Raw genomic sequence first — 19,603 nt, 5'->3', positions numbered from 1 at the left:
TTCTTCATGATTTATGAGTTTGTACAGGAGAAAAAGGTTTCGAGGGGATTGGGAAGACAGCCCAGTTAAGTCAAGTCCTTTTTTCAGGATTAAGATCTAAGTTTAGACACTAAGGATCCAGGTAAATGGTAGACTATGCTGAAACTTCACACTGGAGGTGGAGGAGGATACAGACAGAACTATTCCAGGTGTTACCTGAGCAGCCAAAATATACCCAAAAGAAACCCCCAGTTCCGGGCTGAGAGACTACCTAAAAAAAAAAAAAAAAAAAAAAAAAAGGTGTAGAGTGCTAAAGGAAGACATCACCAAATTGACCTCTCTGGCCTTCAGGCACAAGTGAAGCAGTGTGCGCGCGTGAGAGACCCAATCTACACTCTACACACACACACACACACACACACACACACACACACACACACACACACACACACACACACACACACACACACTGCTTCCTAATAATGGAACTTACTTGTATATTGAACCTCACATTATCCAGAATCAATTTTATCTTTATTTTTGTTGTTTATGGGTAGGAGGGCATTTCATAAAAAAGTCTTATTTCAAGTTGATCTACCATATTCATGTCCAAGGGAAAATGATTTGTCCACTGATGACAACATCCTCCATCTCTGACTCTAGCCTTGTTCTTTTGCCTAATCAACAGTTAACAGCTGGTTTTCCAAATACTAAAATATCTCAAGTATTAAGAATTTCGTATCAACTACATGAAATTATATCACATCAACTTCACAAAGGAAATTGCCGCTACTTTATGTCACATGCTCAAAAATGTGATATTTGTTCAGAACTAACTAAAGAAATTACAGTCATGGTTTATTTGCCTTTTGGCATGAAGGAAGTGAGCCCAGTAAGATCATATCTCTGCCTTTACTAAGTTTACTGAGAAACAGGCAGACAAACAGTTTTACATGTGATATCATGTGCTATAATTTCTAATATTGATTTTCCTATAGCATTAGCTACAAAAACTTTAAAAATACATAATTTTACTATAAATACTTTCACTATAAAAACTAACAAACAAAATATTTTGTTTTATGAGTTTTTAGTTGGTCTTTTTAGAAAAAAACAGGGTGTAGGTTATAAAAAATATATTGCATGTTTATATTAATCAGACCAAATTCTACTAACTGGTAAATCTTAACAAAATAACCTCAGTCATTGCATCTAGGAGAATCTTCTCCCTATTGGTGTCTTGTAACAGACAGGTGAGTCAGCCACAGTTAGGTACACCCACATTCTAAGCCTCTCTTCTGAGGCAAAGTTCTCTCTGTTCTGTTTCAACTATGGACTTTTACACTCAAGTAAGATTGTCAAACAAAATGAACTTTTGACTGAGACGTATCTGCTTCTGACAGTTCCCCATTCCACTACAAGGAAAGTGATGAGAGCATCAGTGTCTCCATGTGGAGGTGCCTCAAGTATAGCAAGCTAACCACCCAAAGGCCCTAACTTTATCTCCAGGCAGAATACTGTCCATAAAGGACAGACGGATGCAGGGTAATTGACTGCTAAGCTCTGACAAGACAGGGTACACTAGTTCTTCATAATCCCTGCTTCACTTAAGGTTTGTCAGATGATCTGGGACAGAAGGCTGAAGATAGATGGTCCAATGTTATACAGAATTTTGGGGACTGTACATGCAGTCAGATGTGTATCATTTCTATAGTTTTGGAGGCTGTGTCTTTGTGTTTCCTGCATATTCAAGTAATATTTAGTCCCTTCTCAAATATCTGACAGGATTGAAGACTAGATAGTCTCACAATTAAACTTAAGTTGTTTAGCACTGATGATGTTGTAGATTTAAAAGGAGGGTTTTCAGATGGTTAATACAAGTTAAAATCAAACATGATTGAGATACAAAATTATAAACCCTTTAAGTTAAGATAGATGATAAAATACTTTATCTAAATTGCCAAATATAATGGGATGTTATAAGTGTATATCATGCCTTATAATTTGCATAATTTTTATAGCTGTACTCATTTTATATCTGAGAGACGAGCCCTTTAATGGACTAAAAGAGAGAATTGCTGAGGTTTTATCTTTTACTGTCTACTGTAATGCTAAGTATGGGCCCCCAAGACCAGGAGTCTGCACACAGCCCCTGTGACCCTGCCCCAAGTTATTTCTGATTGGTGAATAAAGATGCCAACAGCCAATAGCTGGGCAGAAGAGACTTAGGTAGGGTTTAGGTTTCCCAGGCTTGGATTAGAGGAGAAGAACATATAAGAGGGAGAAGGAGAAGCCACCATGGGTTAGCTGAGCCATAAAAACCTGGCCCTGTGGGCTGGCCAAATGGAGTTATGAGCAGCCCAGATCAAACACAGTAAGTAGTAATTCAGGTTTACTGAAAGGAAAGTAGATTCTAAAAGCATGGAGGCTAGGTATCTTCCCGGCTCGTGTGCTGATTAAGGCTTATTAAAAATATGAAGACTGTGTATGTCCTTCATCTGAGAACTCAGGGTAGAAACCTCAGGCCAGGATTTAAATAATTCCTACAACAGTGAAAAATAATACAGTGTGCTTAAGTATCATTTATCAATTTAAAATAAAAAGATAAAAAGCAAGTAAGTAAACTTTATGTTTATTTTTAAAATATTTAACGTATGGTACTAGAAGTAACCATGCAAAAAAGCCTAAGAGGCCTCAACCCTACACAAAGAACTACAGGCAACTAAGGAGTGCTGAGGACAGAAGAGAGCATACTAACTGCTTATCTAATATACCAAATGGTCAGCCCTGAAAAAATAACATAAATGCCAACAGCATTATACAGACTGGTTAGGTTATACTTAGTAATATTTATGTGTATACACATATGGGGAGGAAGAGAGAAAGAAACTGAGCAGATTTTATTTAGAAGTATTTATATACACATATATACGTGTAACAATAATAAAAAGGAAGACATGAATTTAAAAGAGTACAAAGAAGGTCTGGAGGGAGTTAAAGTAAAGGAAAAATAATGTAATTATATTATATTTAATATAATAATGTAATTATATTATATTTAAAAAATAATTTAAAATATAATTAATTTATGGAGGGACTATAATATGTACCACACATGCATATTAAGATCACAGGACAATCTGAAGAAGTTAGTTCTTTCCTTCCACCATGAAGGTCCAGGAACCCTCTGTCTTAGCCTATATTAGATGAGGTAAAAGGAACAATAAACTGCACCCAAACACTTTTTTCATTTTAGAATTATGGGAAGAGAGTAATGTATAAGAGGGAACTCTAAAAACATTGACAGGTAACCAATTATACATAAGTCTCAGTTATAATACTAACTCAGCATTAATGTCTAAGCTAGTAATACATGTGTAGAAATAATTTCCGCAAAACATCTTTATTCTTCTTGGTCAATAACTCTCTTCTTTCAGTGCCAGATTATTCCTGGAATAAGCTCATTCCAATATAGCTGTTCCTACAGGGACCACAAAGCTACTTGATAAGATACTTGCCCTCTAGCAAATGCTAATACTATGTTAATTCTGTGGCTTAAATATTCTTAACATTATTCTTCATAAATAATAAATCTGAAACTCTAAAATAGGCATTTTATATATGTGAACATAGAATGACATATTATGGGTGATTACTGATAAAAACAGTAAAAAAAAAAAAAAGATAGCCCTCACTATCTTCTTAATTTCTTTCTCATTTCAAGAGCATGATAGCAAGTCAGAAGTAAGTTCAAAGATACTTCAAAGATACTTATAAACAGTGATTTTTTTTCAAGATTAATTTAAGGATGCATTTTAATACGGAAACAGCATTTTGTGTTAGCAAGCTGGTTCAGTAGGTAAACGAAACTTGCTGCCAATTCTGACAATCCTGAATTTGATCCCCATGCTCTACAACATGGAAGGCAAGAACCACCTCATGCAAGTGGTCCTCTGACCATCACATAGATAACTATAGTACACAAATGCATGCAAACAAACACGCTCCTAAAAGTGGTCCTTTAACCACCACATGTTGAGCCATGGTGCACATATACATGTATATATGTATATGTATATATACATATATGTAGACATATACGTAAACACAAATCATTATATTATATATAAAAAGTTATTGTATTTTCCTCCCACTGAAGAGAAACACTATTTGATCACCAGAAAGCTACAGAACAGTTATTAACTGATAACAAATAAAAAAGATTGAGTTCTTTCCTACAAACTAGTAACAGCACCATGCTGTAAGGTGCCATCAGTAGGCACCTTCAATCAATAGTAACAGTAACCAAAAGATCCTCTCAGCAATTCCTTCATCCCAGAAGCCCCTCTCAAAGTCTTCAGTATGCAAAAGACTCAGTTATTCTAAATCACTGCCTGCCTGCCTGCCTGCCTGCCTGCCTGCCTGCCTGCCTGCCTGCCTGACTGCTTGCCTGCCTGCCTATTCTGTATGAAAAGATCTAGAGGAAACATTTACTGTTTTAAGTTATAAATCCACCAAAATCAACCAAAGTAGAAAAGAGAAATTTACTCTTAAACTTCAGGGCTAAATGTTCATGTCCTTCCCAAAATTCAGGTTGAAATTTTAACTCTTAGTATGAAATACAGTATTCAAAGGTGGGTGCTTTGTGTAGTAATTATACTTAGATGAAGCTATGAGAGTCCCATGATTGGATTAGTTCTCACAAGAACTGGAGAAAGCAAAGACCTTTTCTATTCTAACATCTGAAGATTAGCAAACTAGTTAAGCCAGGAAAAAGGCCTCTCTAGGAAGCGAACCTGCTGGTGTAACGTTTGTTGTAGCTAATGCAACCTCCATAAGGATGAAAAGTAAACACTGGCTGTTAGAGCCACTCGCCTACCACATCTTGCTACCACAACCCAACTGACTATGTTTTTATAGTTTCTGTATCAAGGAAAAGCCTGTCACTGGTTTAATTTAGGCTTTTGAACCTGCTATTAGACTTTTAAGAATTGGAAAATTATGGTATACAAATTAAATTTCCTTAATAACGTTTAACTACATTATCGGTGCTTAAGTAATCTGGTAGCCACCATTCTCCCAACAAAATGTGCACAGAAAAACTATGATATACTTTCAATCAGTCAGCAGTCAGCACGGGAGCTGGGAGTCTGTTGCCATGGCTACTTAAAATACTCTATGTCTAATGCCATCTATACCTTGTCAGTAGTAAAACTATACTGCATACATTACTTATGTATGTAGTAAGGACAAGTATTAACAGCCTCACAGACCCTGGGCATATTATTCATTTCTGTTCTGTACACAGGTTATTGCTTTTCTTGAGCTGGATATGGGTAGATCAGTACATCCATTTATATCAGATTTTGCTCTTTAAGCATGGTCTAATAGCTGAAGTCAGAATAGTAACTTCTTTAAAATACCAGAAATTTTTAAAATGTTTATCATTTTAGAAAATATAATTTGTATCTTTCTAAACATTAAGATTTTCCTTTTGTCTTTTTAATATTTTGTGAACCACAATTATCTTTTTATCCACTGAGATACATCAGATTTTGAATTAAAAAGCAAAACACATGTAATTTAAATTTCCATTCTAAACTTAAGAGTCACAGGAGCTCTTGTCAACAAAAGACCAAATTTACTATAATTATGGATTATTTACACTAAAACAAAATAAGAAATCAATATGTAAATGTAATGTTTGTTGTAGCTAATGCAGCCAGCAATGACAGATTAGGTTCAAATAGCAATCAGTTTGAAAATCTGGCACATATGTAAATGAGCTAAGGCCTTGATGTTTACATATGATTGTATTTCATTGAGGATTTTAAAAATGTCTGGGGAACAGCATAAAAATAAAATGTTAATCTTTCCGCTATAAATATGACTTGAGCTATTATCATAACCAAAACTAGGTTTTGCTTCTGTCCAGCTAAACTAACATGATACTAATAATTCTGAGACAAAGATTACATCATTCTTAATTAACACTCCGCTACAGTTGTTAACATCCTCCAAGACATCATGTTATCATCACCACAAGTTCTGTAACAATCTTAAAACCATGTTTAACAAAGGCTGGCCTCTGAGTCTGCAGCTACTTCTAATTGCTTTCTTTGCTGACAATTAAATAGGTCTAGATAAACAAACATTTCATTTTACATAATTCCTAATAACATTTTTCAAGATAATTTCAAATTCCAGGTGGGCTTATGCCTATAATTACCTTTTATCAATACAGTGATATATTGGATTCAACAAAAATGTCTAAACCAAAGTACGTAAGATTAATCAAAACATGGTAATTAGTCATGATACTGATATATTGTGATATACACTGAGTGGAAAATAGTAAAAGTGTATAAACGTAATTCCATTTGTTGAGGGAAAATATAAAGAAATCGCTATATTTGCAATGTGTTAAATTTCTTGCTTCATAAATTAGTGAGCAACTTTCTGACTGTCCATTAAATAAGTTCCCATCATAGAGAATACCTGCAGCTCTTTTTCGAAGTGTGATGCTAACAAGCAAATCTCAGTAGTCACCCACCTATCAATAGGCAGTAAACTGTATAAATGGATTTGGTGCATCACTCCAATTAGATGTGCTGTGACTGCCATTGATGTTTTAATTGGGGACAGGTCTCTTTTTTCATCCAGAATGTCATCTTCTTAAAATGAGCCACTTTTAAAGAACTCCTTATTAAAAAAACATTTATTAACTTAACACTTTAAAATCCTACTTTAAAAGTCTAATAATAACATTAATTAGAATTAAACTTATGAGAGCAGAGGAATAGAAGTGTGGTCAAATATGACCTGATTCTTTCAAATTTGGCATTTTGGCCTATTTTCTTAAGTATTTCATGCATGTTTGATTAAATTACTCAAATCTGCTACAGCCTCCAAAAATCAGTAAATAAATTTGAAATACAATTATGACTCATCTATTTTTCTAATTTTATCCAATTTTGCTGACTTGAACATACAAGTCCACAATTGTTGTTTTGTGTATATTACTGGCTAATTGTTCCTTGATGCTATTTGCCTTAAAATGAAGCTAAAGCATTATCAACAGTATTATGCTACATTCTTTTAAGTAATATTAGCCTAGAGTACTTAGGCATTACTGCCTCCTCCTTTGTTTTCCATTTTTTTTCTGCAATTACCTTAAAGAATTTTTTTCAAACTATTGTTTCAATATTTATTTATTATGTATACATCAGACAGCTTTTTACCTGCATGTATGTCTGCAGACCAGAACAGAGTACTAGATCTCACTATAGATGGTTGTGAGCCATGTGGTTGCTGGGAATTGAACTCAGAACCACTGGAAGAGCAGACAGTACTCTTAAACTCTGAGCCATTTCTCCAGCCCAAGAAATTTTTGAAGATCCAAATTTAGAATTTCTGTCTCAGTCCTAACTGACCTAAAATGAGCTACACTGCTTCAAATTCTGCTTCTAAAACTGGGCCTAAGGAGACTGTGGACATATTCTACCAGACAAGGCCGAGGACAGCTGCTTTGAATGAAAAGAAATTAATACCATCTTATTTATAGATACTGTTAATATACTTATTTGTTTTTCCATTGAATGTTGTTTTGTTCTACTGTTGTTTTCCTATACTTCTTTTCTATTTTTACATCAACTAAGTCTTTTTCTAGATGAATTTAGGTTGCTTTCTTTAGTGTCTACCACTGCTGGTTGTGATAGGGATACCTATGGAATAAAGATAATCAGGATGTCTAAAACCTTCCAAACATGTGATATCTCTGTCCTCACCTCACCTTTCACTCAACTTCCTCAGTGCAAAATGTGGGTAAAAATATCACCTTATGATTACTGTAAGAATTAAAGGAAAACACTGTGTGCAGTATTTGGCAGAAATGACTATTATTATGTCACCATCCTTTATCAAATACTTATTACATTTTCTTGAAATTCCTTTTGTTCTTTGAGAAATATATATTTCATATTTTAGCATTTTCTATAACTTGGGACTTTGTCATTGCTATTATAACCATTAAAATCCAGAAGTCAGAAATATTCTCCAACTTGGCACCTACTGTCTATTGCCTCTAACTGTTAGGTAACTTGATTTCAATACTTAATCCTGGACACCAATCCTGTCTCCCTACTCAGAACTGACCCTTGGAATTACCCCTAGAATTCATATGTTGAAGCCTTAAACTCCAATTTAATGGTATCTGAAATACAGTCTTCAGGAGCTAATTCAGGTCATAAGATTGAAGTCTTAATCCAATGGGATTGGAATTCCTATAAGAAAGAAGAAAAAACAGTTCACTCACTTTTTCTTTCCCTGCCAAGCAAGGATATTGTCAGAAATTGGCAATCTACAGGGCAGGGAAATACCTTCATCACAAACTGACCTAGCCTGAATGTCTGTCTTGACTGTAAATCTGGAATACTAGAACTGTGTTGCTAAGTCAACCACTTTACTGTATTCTGATACAGAGACTCCTGCAGACAAACATCCTCATACCCCTTCCAGGCACAAGGCTTTGTTTGTTTTACTTATTCACATTTGCTGTCTTGCCTCCTATTTCAAGCAATTCTTCTCTCTTAAAATTACTTTCCTTTACAATCAGTTCTCTGTAGATATAATGTGTTTTCCTTTCTCACTTATTCTTTAAAATGTACTAAAATCTAATTCTCACTTCTACTACTCTACCAAAATTTACCTTAACAAAAACCAATCAAATTCCAACTAAATGACCTTTCTTCACCATGTTAGTTCCTACCTCAGCACTTCACAGTCTTCACAGAAGGCTATGCCTACGTGAGCAGTTATACAGGTTTTCCAGAATGGGAATGAGTCAAGTCTAAACATCTAACTCTGAATTATATGCTACAAACATAAATGAAAGCCTCTGAGAAAACTGGGACATGAGAAATTGTAAATACAAATTTCTTGGTTATTTAAATAACTTTTAAAAATTGAAAGGTTGAAAACAGATTCCAAGAAGTACAATAGGAAAGACTGTTGAGAAAAGAACTCTCAAGGATATTGACGTTTAGAGTAAATGAGGGGGAAAGAAATACTACAGAAAAGACTGGATGAAATAATCTGAGTTCTAGGATTAAAATAAGCAATGAGGGATAATTAATAAAATTACCTGGAATGGAAAGAAAATTTTAAAGGTCCACTACCTTTAATGAATAGGCTACAAGCTCATTGAGGACAGAGCTTGTCTTTTTTCTTTTAGTTAATAAAAAGCATACTGACAAACTGAATCATTCTATAATAACATGAAACATGTGTAACTAGCATTTCTCCTTTTGTAATTTTAGCATGAATTGTAAGCTCATTTGCAGTTGTGCCACAGGGATAACACAGAACTCTCTTAACTCATTATTGAACTCTATTCTTACAGGATTTAAAATGCTTTCAACTGCCACAAAGGCTCTGACTAAAGACTTCACTCTTAAATTCTCAGCTTGAAATTGTTCTTTTAAAAACCAAAATTTACATCAAAATAATTCTGAACTCAATTACAAATGTTCATATTATAATTTATGTTGTTATAATATTTGGATATCAGAAAGAAATTGTCAATACAAAGACTCAATTACCAGGCACCCCCTAGTGGCAATAAAATCAAGACAGGAAAGTAAGACAAGGAAATAGAATCTTTATAGTTCTGACCAAAACTTGAAGAAAATCATCTGTCAGTACAATTTAAAAGCAGGGTAATTTATATATTTTAGTAAATAATTATACTGTGACTGAAAAAAATTCAAAGTTTTTATAAAAATGAATAAACATAAATGAGCGCTGACTTTTTAAAAGGTCTCAATTAAATGTGTATTAATACAACTTTTTCAATGCCGTGAGTCTCTGCATACAAACTCAGTGCTACATCATTTGTCTTTCTTTGAACTTTATTCACTGTTCCTACCCATGCAACAACATCACTGACTTAGTTAAAAAGAACAAGCCAACTAAAAGCCACTTTTCATTCTCCTATAAGCACTGCATTAAGCGGTAGGCACTGCAGGTCCAGGGAATGAATAATTTGTAATCAGAGGTCACTTATATGGCAATAAAGATGGCCATCTATATTAGCCAAGCATGACATTCCAGCAACAACAAAATCAGCAGTTGAACCTGAATACTACAAAATTCAAAGACAGCTTAAAGCTAGTTTTGAGATAAGGACTCAGAAAAAAAAAAAGTTTTATCATTAGTACAATCAGTATACGCAGGCCATTTGCTTCATTCAGTACTACTAAATTAACATGCAACTAGATACTGGATCACTGTACATATGTATTGAGTTCTATGTGCACTAAAAATAATAAGTCTCTCTAACCTAAGAAAATACTATGAGACCCTAGGTGGGTGTTTTTCTAGTTTTGCCCTGTAGAACTCACTGACTTTTCTTCAAAGTTGTATCTTCTTTGGCAATAAGAGACTGAAGTTGCATATATTCTTCTTCCTCCCTAAAGCCATTCAATCAAAGAATGGTCATTTGGCCCCTACCCACTTAAGTGCTGGCAAGGATCTCAGAACCCCGTATATAGTATGTAGCACTGAGCAATAGCTCTATTCAGTTTTGATTATTTTTAATATACAGGCATTTCCAACAGATCTCCACAGTGAAAACTGATACACTTAACAGTTGCTAGTAAGTTAAAGCGTATGCAAAATGTTTATTGGTTATAATAATACAAAACTTAGAGAAATTACCCATCAAATTTTTCCTTTCAGATTTCCAGGAAAAGTAAATACCTTACCCAGCATGACTGGATGATGAAGGTGGTGGTAAGTCTGGTGTAAGGACATAAAGACTGTTGTTTTTTGGCAAGTGTAGTGATTTTAAGACCGTCTGGAATAGAAAAGAAGAAGAGAAAACAAAAATAAACGCTGTGTACATACGGAATGCTTACACTTACTGAATGCTGTGCAACTGTTAGCTTGCTCTTCCACCTTTTGGTAATTTTCTAAATATAACAGAAGAGGGACTAAATCCAAACCATCTTGTTTCTTCTATTTTTACTGCAAATTAATACAATCTGAGCATTACAGCATGATGAAAGCTTTTAGCTCATAAGAGATGCATACAGATACAAGCGCAACTAAGAGTCCCCCATTTCCCCACTCGAGTACACTGAGGAAAAAATCAGTAATGCAGGCTTTAGACCTAGGGAAAGAAATCACTGAAGGCGCCTCAAACCAAGGATTCTTGATGATAAGGAGCTGAGCCTAAGAGGTTATGTGACTCTGACGTAGACTCTAGGTCACGTTACTCTAACTCTAGAGAGCTTTTCTGTTTAACCTCACTCACTGTTTACTTACACCCACATACACTAATCTATTCACTGTCACAAAACTCAGACATTTTTAGACTCCCAATCTTATGGTAAGCTCGTGCTAACATGCTTTCTGACACCTATACACGTTAGGAAATTCATTTCCACAGCATGCACTCAGGGCATGCATTTAATTCATTGAATTTTACTGCATTACCCCTCTGTACCAAGACCACCCTAATCATAAGAGTAGCTACAATAACCTAAGAGTCCTTATTTGGGGAAAAAGAGTACAGGGAGAGGCGTTTATGTCTTAGTAGGATTAAAGTAATCTATTCAGTTGACAATTAGGAGGTGGTAGTTTTGTTGTGTTTTGTTTTAAACTAAAGATAAGGCAGGGAATGGGGATGAAGACGATGAGTTAGGCGAGCTTCGTAATTTTAAATTGGATAATCAGAGACTATGCTCATTGAGCGAAGGTTTGAAGTAGCAAGGCAACAAACAAAATTACATAGAGAAAGAGCACTTCAGACAAAAACAGCCAGTACAAATGTTTAAACAAATAAATAAATGTAATTTTTTAAGTTAAAATAATGGCAGAAATAATGGACTGAAGGCATAAGTTGGAGAAGTGCTGGAGCTAGAATATTAAAAGAAATGAATTAAAAGGTGAAAACTATTCAGAGAAAAAGGAACTTGAAATTAAGATGAAAGCTTCTGCCATTGTTAATAGAATATTAAAAGCATACAGAAATGAGTGAAGCAAAATAAAGTGAAAGATTTTTGTAGGGAGAAGGTCCAAGGAATTAAGTGGCCAGGGTACGATAATTTATAAGATACAGAAATTGATAGGAGGGTTGGAGAGTACTCAGCAGTTAAGTGACTTGCTGCTCTTGCAAAGAACCAGAGTTTGGTTCCCAGTACCTTGGCCAAGCGGCTTCTAACCATCTGTAAGTCCATCTCCTGGGATCCAACACCCTCTTTTGGCCTCTGGAGGCAGCTATACCCACAAGTGCATAGACATAAGCAAAAAAGTAAATCTTTTTTAAAACATTGTCTAAGTCTTGCTAGAATTTAGAATTAAATTAATAAGAATTAAGTCAGAGTAGTTATAAGCCAGAAGTTAACAATCATAAAGAAGCAGGGGATGATAACTCCATTAAATTATCAAAAAGATATACCCTTTGGACATAAATTCAAAGCTGAAGAAATTCTGATAGGAAAGACAGTAATGATCTGGAGCTAAAAATGAAGACACATATTTTGCTACTTATTCCAATTGTATGAGAATGGCCAAAATAAAAGAAGACGACTACAAAGGAACCAACTTCTTGAGGAAGATGGCTTTCACTCACAAGAAGAAAAGGAAATGTACATGAAAGAGTTTAATAAAAGTAATTTTGCTAATGATGGATTAGTTCCACGGCACATAGCAAAAAAGCTTACAGCACTGTAGAGGAGGGAAAGATAAGACAGGTATAGAATGTACAGTCTATGAAGATCAGGAAAGGAGTGACGTGGAAACCTCAAACTCCTTACAATGATTGGCTTCAACAGGTAAAGGGTAGCAAAGTCAATCCTCACGGGAGTCAAAACAAATAACAATGGCAAGGCTGTAGGTGTTAAAAAGCAAGGAGTGCTTAAGGAATCCTTCAGTAAGGATTCCTTAATTCTGCAGATGGAGAAAAAGACACCTAGAGAAAGGTGATCTTACCCAAGCAGGCCACAGGAAGAACTTTTAACTGCTCCATGAGAGGGCCCATCTTACTAAGTGCAGTCTTAAATAAAAATAAATACCCTAATTATTTACATTAGAATGACATTTCTGTTGTATTCCACTTCTTTTACTTCTTCTTTTTGTTTATGTCTATTACCCATTTAATTAACTTCACAACCTATTAGTGGTTTATGGTGCGTGGTTTGAAAACAAACACAATACACAATTACCTATAAGATTATAATCTACCACAACACAAAAAAATCTGAAATTTTATGTTAAATATGGAACACATTTTAAATTGGTGTGTTCTCTCAATAATGATAGCATGCAAAAAAAGTGCATACACATATACACAGGAATTTTATCTTTACCTTTTTTCTTTTATTACTTTGTGAACTAAAAAATATTCTTAGCACAAATCAAGTCATTATTCTACTTTTGTCAATCTACTACCCAAAGATTCTCCATCAAGTCCTCCCCGTGAAAACACATGTGGCATGATTAAACAAAATGGACCCTTTCTTTAGGCCATTTATTCATGCATTCATCTGTGAACCTTTATTTGATACCAATATATCAACAATTCTATATACACTAGTGATAGAAACAGATAATGACCCCTCTTCTTCTTATACTGATATGATGGGAAATTATGGAATGAGAGCCCGATGAGAAATGCCTGTTGCACAGGTAGTATAAAACTAAAACTCAAAGATATTAAGAGCCATTTATGCAAAGATTTAGAGGTAATAATGGTTCCAAAGAATTGAACAGGATCTGCCAGGGACTATGTAAAAAGTTCCATCCTAGTAAAAGATTTTTAAGTAAGCCCTGGCATGGAAGGTGAGGGTAGAAAATCTCAATGGGCACTTGTAAAGTTGAGAAAAGTATAAAAATTGTATTTTAACAAAAGAGCAATGTTCTTCAATTCATGTTTTTAAAAGATCATTCTAGCTGCTTAGCAGGGAGTTAACTAGAAGTCTCCATAAAAAGAAACTAAGAAAACAATGGTGATATTACATTAGTCTGGGTAGAGATACTAACAGTCTTGATTAGGCAATAACAATAAAAATACTGAAAAGTATTCTTGGTTAAGAAATATTTTAGAAATATAATCAGTAGGACTTACCAAAGTATACTTTGTGATATTTTGTGAGGCGTTATGAGAAAAAAGGAAAGACTCACAACCACATTATTTTTTGTTTTACCAAATTGGTAAAACAAACAAACAAACAAACAAACAAACAAAAACAAAAACCAACATAGGAGAGAATCAAGAGTTCACTTTAAGGCATGTCTGTCTAAGATGCCATTAAAATATGTGAGAATGGAGTTGCTTATGGTGACTGTGCATCCATAATTCCAATACCTGGGAAGGGGAAATGTACTTTAGGTGTAAAATGCCTCGTGTTGCTTGAGCTCATCTGAAAGGCTGGCTTGGATAGCAGGGCTGTCCCCATAATTTCAGATCATGCAGAAATGTCTCAAAATCTCTTGCAAGGTCTGGAAATAGGCTGAACACCCACTCCCAAACACTGTGTTAGGCAGAGAATAGCAAAACAGACTAAAAGGTAAAGACATTTGTCCTTGAAAACAGCTAGAAGGTGAGACTTGTGCAGCAGTTGTTACTATTTCATCAATGGCATTAAAGTGACTACTGTGAAAAAGAAAAGCAGCAAGTCCAGCAATGGGAACTTAGTTGAAAAACTCGACTGTGAGCTAGCTCCACATAGCTTCTGGCCAATTTCTGCTAGGTGTTGCAAGCACACAATTTGACAATGCATCTCTGACAGCTCCTATTTGTCCTCTTACTTCAAAGTCTACCTGAGGGCATTCTCTGGATGGAGAACTCAGCTGGCTTCCTTAAAGGGAATTCCTCAAGATGATTTCCATTGAATGTTATGAGTACCCAATCTGATGACGCCCTGCTGTCTATGTACCTATCATTTGTTATTTATTCTTTTACTTTGGCTTGCTGCAAATTCTAACACTCATGCAAAGCTGAAAATAGAGCTACTGTAGAATATTCTCCAGACTGTACAGAACAGAAGTGAAGACAGAAAGATATCGAACTCAAAGATATCTTTAACTACTCAATGAGTTTAGGACCAGCCTGGGCTACATGAAATCTTGTCTCAAATAACCAAAAAACAGAGGTAAGAAAAGAGAAAAGGGAAAGAAAGAAGAGAAAGGGGAAGAAAAGATGGCATGAGAACCACAGAAATCCTACATGAAAAAATTATGTTAAGTAACTGGAGGTATTGTAACCAAAGGACTGCCAATTAAAAAGAATAACACCATAAGAACACGACCACCTTTCTATTAGTAATCTACTGAAAGTGGACAGATTATTAGATTACCACAGGTTTCTCAATTAAAAAGAAACTGTGTAGATGATTTCATTCTTGCTGTTTATTTTTATCAAGGTTCTTGAATTACTCATTTATACCCTTTAAAACCCTGTTTATCAGAATAGACAAAAGCTAGGAGTGAGAATCAATTAATAAGCAGCTTCCTAAGCTGCCCCTGCTATGTACACATCCCTTGATTTCAACCTGAGCACTACATAGCACCAAGAAGCAACAAACTAAGGACATAGGACAAACCAAACTGTTTTTGTATGGTGTGAGAATTAAAATAGTTTTATGATTAGGGAGGAATCAAAAAATATTTCATGACATAAAATTTTATAACATTAAAATTCTGTGTCCATAAGTAACGTTAGACTGAAAAAGAGTTATGTTTACTTTGCACAAATTATCAGAGGTGTTCTCACTCTTCAGGAATAGAGCAGAATAGTTAGTTGTAACAGAGATTGGATAAGCTTAAATATTTACTCGCTGACTATACGAAACAGTCTTGCTGACTCTGATAGAGTACAACATTAACTGTATCAAAACTTTAAAGTTCTTGCCTAGAATCTGAAATTCTAGTAAATATCTTGATGAAACATAATACCAACTAAGTATATCATACATACATATATATATATATATTTATATATTACACATACACATACACACACAATATGATTTATAAGCACAACTTACCCACAAATCATTAATAAAATAATAAATGAAAAGATTTTATTTATGCCTGGCATAGAAATATAGACTCAGTAATTGTATAAGAAAATTCATAATTATTTCTACCTTAAACATAACAAACTTTAACACTAACTCATTTCTCTCTTTCCATTCCTGCTATCTCTTAAGAAAGAAAAGTGAAGTATTTTATACATGAGGCTGAGCCACTGTTACTTGAAAACTATGGTACCTTCTGTAAATTCTCAAGATAGTAATTCATTCCATGCACCTTCCACTAAGCAAGGAAATGAAGAAATATTCTTACCATCAAGTTTTAAAAGTTTCCTATTATCTTTGTTCCATATGCAATACTTGGCATAAATGTACACAGTGTATGTGACTTCTCTCACGCCAGTAATAATTGGTCAGTAAATTATTATTCCAGGGCACTCACTGATAGATACCCTAAGAGGTTTGAGAAAAAGGTAAATGCTCTCAAAAAGGTACCAACCTTCTAAAAAAAAAAGAATACTTAGAAATAGGAAAAACATGCCACATAGTGTTTTAATTTGCATACCTAAACTCATTTAAAACCATTACTGGCTTATACAAAACATTTAGCTTGAAAAATATTATTTGGAAATTAAACTAAATTACTACAAGCAAATTTACTTCTAACATATGTAAATTATCCCAAAGTAATTTTTCAGGATACACATAGTGGCACCTGCCAAATCCCAGTATTTGGGGGTGAAAGGGGGAATAAAACAAGAGGACCAGGAATTCAAGACCATCCTTGCTACAAAGAAGTTCAAGTCAGCCTGTACAACATGAGACCTTGTCTCATAAAACAAGCAAACACGCAAAGCTAAAAAACAACTTTTAGGCATCAGTTAATCATATAACTTAATTTTCTTTTGCTTCTAGTCAATTAAGAAACTCACACTGTCTTCCACATCTCCAGTCTTCCAGCCTTTCAACAGCATTTTAGGCACAGGTATCTGAAGTTCATTTTCTAGAATCTGTTTAATCTCTCCTGTACAAATAAGAGAACAAATGTAACTAACAAGGCAACAACAATAGTTGACTATATCAGGACATTAATATCTCCATACAATTTAGAGTCAATGACATCTTATTGATGAATAAAATTCACTTAAAAATTAAGTACTCCAAATTTAAATTTTTTACCAAACAAAATGCTGCTCCATTGAAAAACTTGGGCTACAAAACAACAAAAAATATTTCACCATTTATACGTAGCTAATCATGAACTTCCCTTTTATAAAAGCATGGCTTTCAAAAAAGAAATAGTGGTTAAGAATCTGAACAAAACAAACTAACAAGCAATACTGTTAAGAACCTAGGTGAAGCTCTATTGTGTGACTGAGAGGCTCTGTCAGAGCCTTATCGATACAGAGGTGGATGCTTGCAGCCAACCACTGAACTGAGCAGAACTGAGCACAAAGGAGCTGAGGTGAAGGAGTTAGGGGAAGGACTGAAGGAGCTGAAGGGGTCTGCAACCCCATAGGAAAGAACAACAATATCAACCAACCAGAGCCCCCAGAGCTCCCACCAACCAAAGAGTATACATATGGAGGGGCCCATGGCTCCAGATGCATGTGTAGTGGAGGATGGCCTTGTCTGGAATGGAAGTGGGGAGGCCCTTGGTCCTGTGAAGGCTTGATGCCCCAGAGTAGGGAATGTTAGGATGGTGGGGAAGGGGTGGGTATGTGGGTAGGGAAGCACCCTTGTGAAGGCGGGCAGGGGAGGGGAAGATGGGGGTTTTTGGAGGGGAGATGGGGAAGCGGGATAGCATTTGAAATGTGGATGAGTGGAATAACCAATAAAAATAATAATAATAACAATATAATGTTTGCAAGATACAGGCCAGCCACAAGGCAGCTCTGCTTTAAGGCAATCCCAAGGCAGGTTCTACTATGTTAATGAAGCAGCCCTAAGTTGTAAACCCTGGTAGCCTAACTAATAGAAAAGATGGTACTGCCTTGCTCCCAATACAACATCTCAAGCTCTGTGCCAATTCCCACAAGCAAGGGGATTTTGAGATTGGCTACTGTGAGGCTCTGGTTCAGTTTCCCAGACCATTGCTGAATTCACACACTCCTGTCTGTCAGCACTAGCTGCTGGCCAAGGCTTTCAAGGGCCTGCTGGAACTTCCAACAGTCATCTTCTAGGCCTGCCACAGCTGAAGTAATTCATAGCAGACATTGGTCTTAAGTGCTCTAACTCCCTCCTTAAGCACCCTCACCCAGATAGGATTCCCCAGTGGAAGCCTGCAGCATTTCCTGTCCATTCCATTTCCCTTGGTGAGATGTCTGTTTACATGAGACTACCTTAATCTTTATAATATCAAGGTATTGTAAGAAATGTTGCAGTAAATAAACAGTATATTTAAATGGCAAATCTCATGTGGACATCCTAATAACTGAGTAACTTATAGCCAAAAGGCAAATCTCATGTGAACATTCTAATTTCCAAACCCCTTACGGCCCAGATACCTACGATGTGCTCAGCATATGACAGAAGTGGTACATACATTAGAAAATATAAGGTACCTCAGTATAAAGGAAACACATTTTGCAATGAAAATTAAGATTAACAGTTTGCTTGAAGAAATAAAATCACTTGCTTTTGTTACTTCAGCATCTATAAATTAGAGGCTAGCTCTGCCCAGTTCATCTACCCATGGGGTATAAGGATGAAACAAGACGTCATACTTTAACTGAAAAAACTAAAGACAATATATGCTTTGGAAGACAAATTAAGCTGTGTTGAAACATCACAGAGCTCCAGAAGAGGGAGAAGGGGACAGTAGTGAAATAGCTGATGGTCTTATCAGGCAGACAAAAATGTAAATGCAGCATTAAGTGTACCTGAAACCAGTCCAAAGCACAGCTAGACTACACAGGACATTCAAATCAAAACAGTCAAGAACATCATTTTAGTGAAGACAAAAAAATAAAAGGCTAAAATTAAATTAAATTAAAGGACAAGGTATTGTAGGAGACTGAGAGGAGATACACCAAGGAAGTTCAATTTTCTCACTGATTCACAAGTTCTTTTGTAGAAATCGAGTCTACCTACAAACATATAAGTAGGTTTCAGGCATTCCACTGCTTTAAGCTGATCATTCAGAATGTCCAAATCTGTCTTAAATCTATCCGTCTGCCTTGCTGCTAATCTATAATTGTAAAATAACACATAATCCCATTTTTATACTGAATAAATATAAAAGACTAAATGTTAAAACCAGGAAAACAAACCCATGAGGCGAAAATAGGAGAAAGACTTTTATATTACACACAACTGTTTAAATCAGCAACAACCCAACAGAATCTTTCATAGCCACAAGGACTTCTTTTTACTTTCTCTGAGTAAAGACTGGGCCAGTAAGATGGCTCCATTAGTAATGGTATATACTGTCAAGACTGAAGACCTAAATTTGATACCTGGTATCAATATGGTAAAAGGAGAGACACATCTCTCTAAATTTGTCATCTGACCATTTCACACATACCATGGCATGTTCACACCACACACACAGGCACGCACACAATAAAATGAAATTTTAAATTTTT

At 35.3% G+C, this 19,603-nt stretch overlaps 1 protein-coding gene across 1 annotated transcript in view; it reads right to left on the bottom strand.

Moving 5' to 3' along the window:
• The window catches only part of Faf1 (Fas associated factor 1), a 336,330-nt gene that overhangs the window by 220,533 nt on the left and 96,194 nt on the right, over positions 1-19,603 (bottom strand). Inside the window, exons 8-9 of the mRNA XM_032890912.1 lie at positions 16,949-17,040; positions 10,743-10,834 (exon numbers count right to left, since the gene is read on the bottom strand). Of these exons, the coding sequence (XP_032746803.1) occupies positions 10,743-10,834; positions 16,949-17,040 (184 nt within the window). The remainder of the gene's footprint in view (positions 1-10,742; positions 10,835-16,948; positions 17,041-19,603) is intronic.

Source organism: Rattus rattus, chromosome 1 (genome assembly GCF_011064425.1).
Source record: "Rattus rattus isolate New Zealand chromosome 1, Rrattus_CSIRO_v1, whole genome shotgun sequence".
NCBI classification, from domain to species: domain Eukaryota; kingdom Metazoa; phylum Chordata; class Mammalia; order Rodentia; family Muridae; genus Rattus; species Rattus rattus.
Note: the sequence above shows the minus strand (reverse complement) of the source record. Positions and strands in the feature narration are given on the sequence as shown.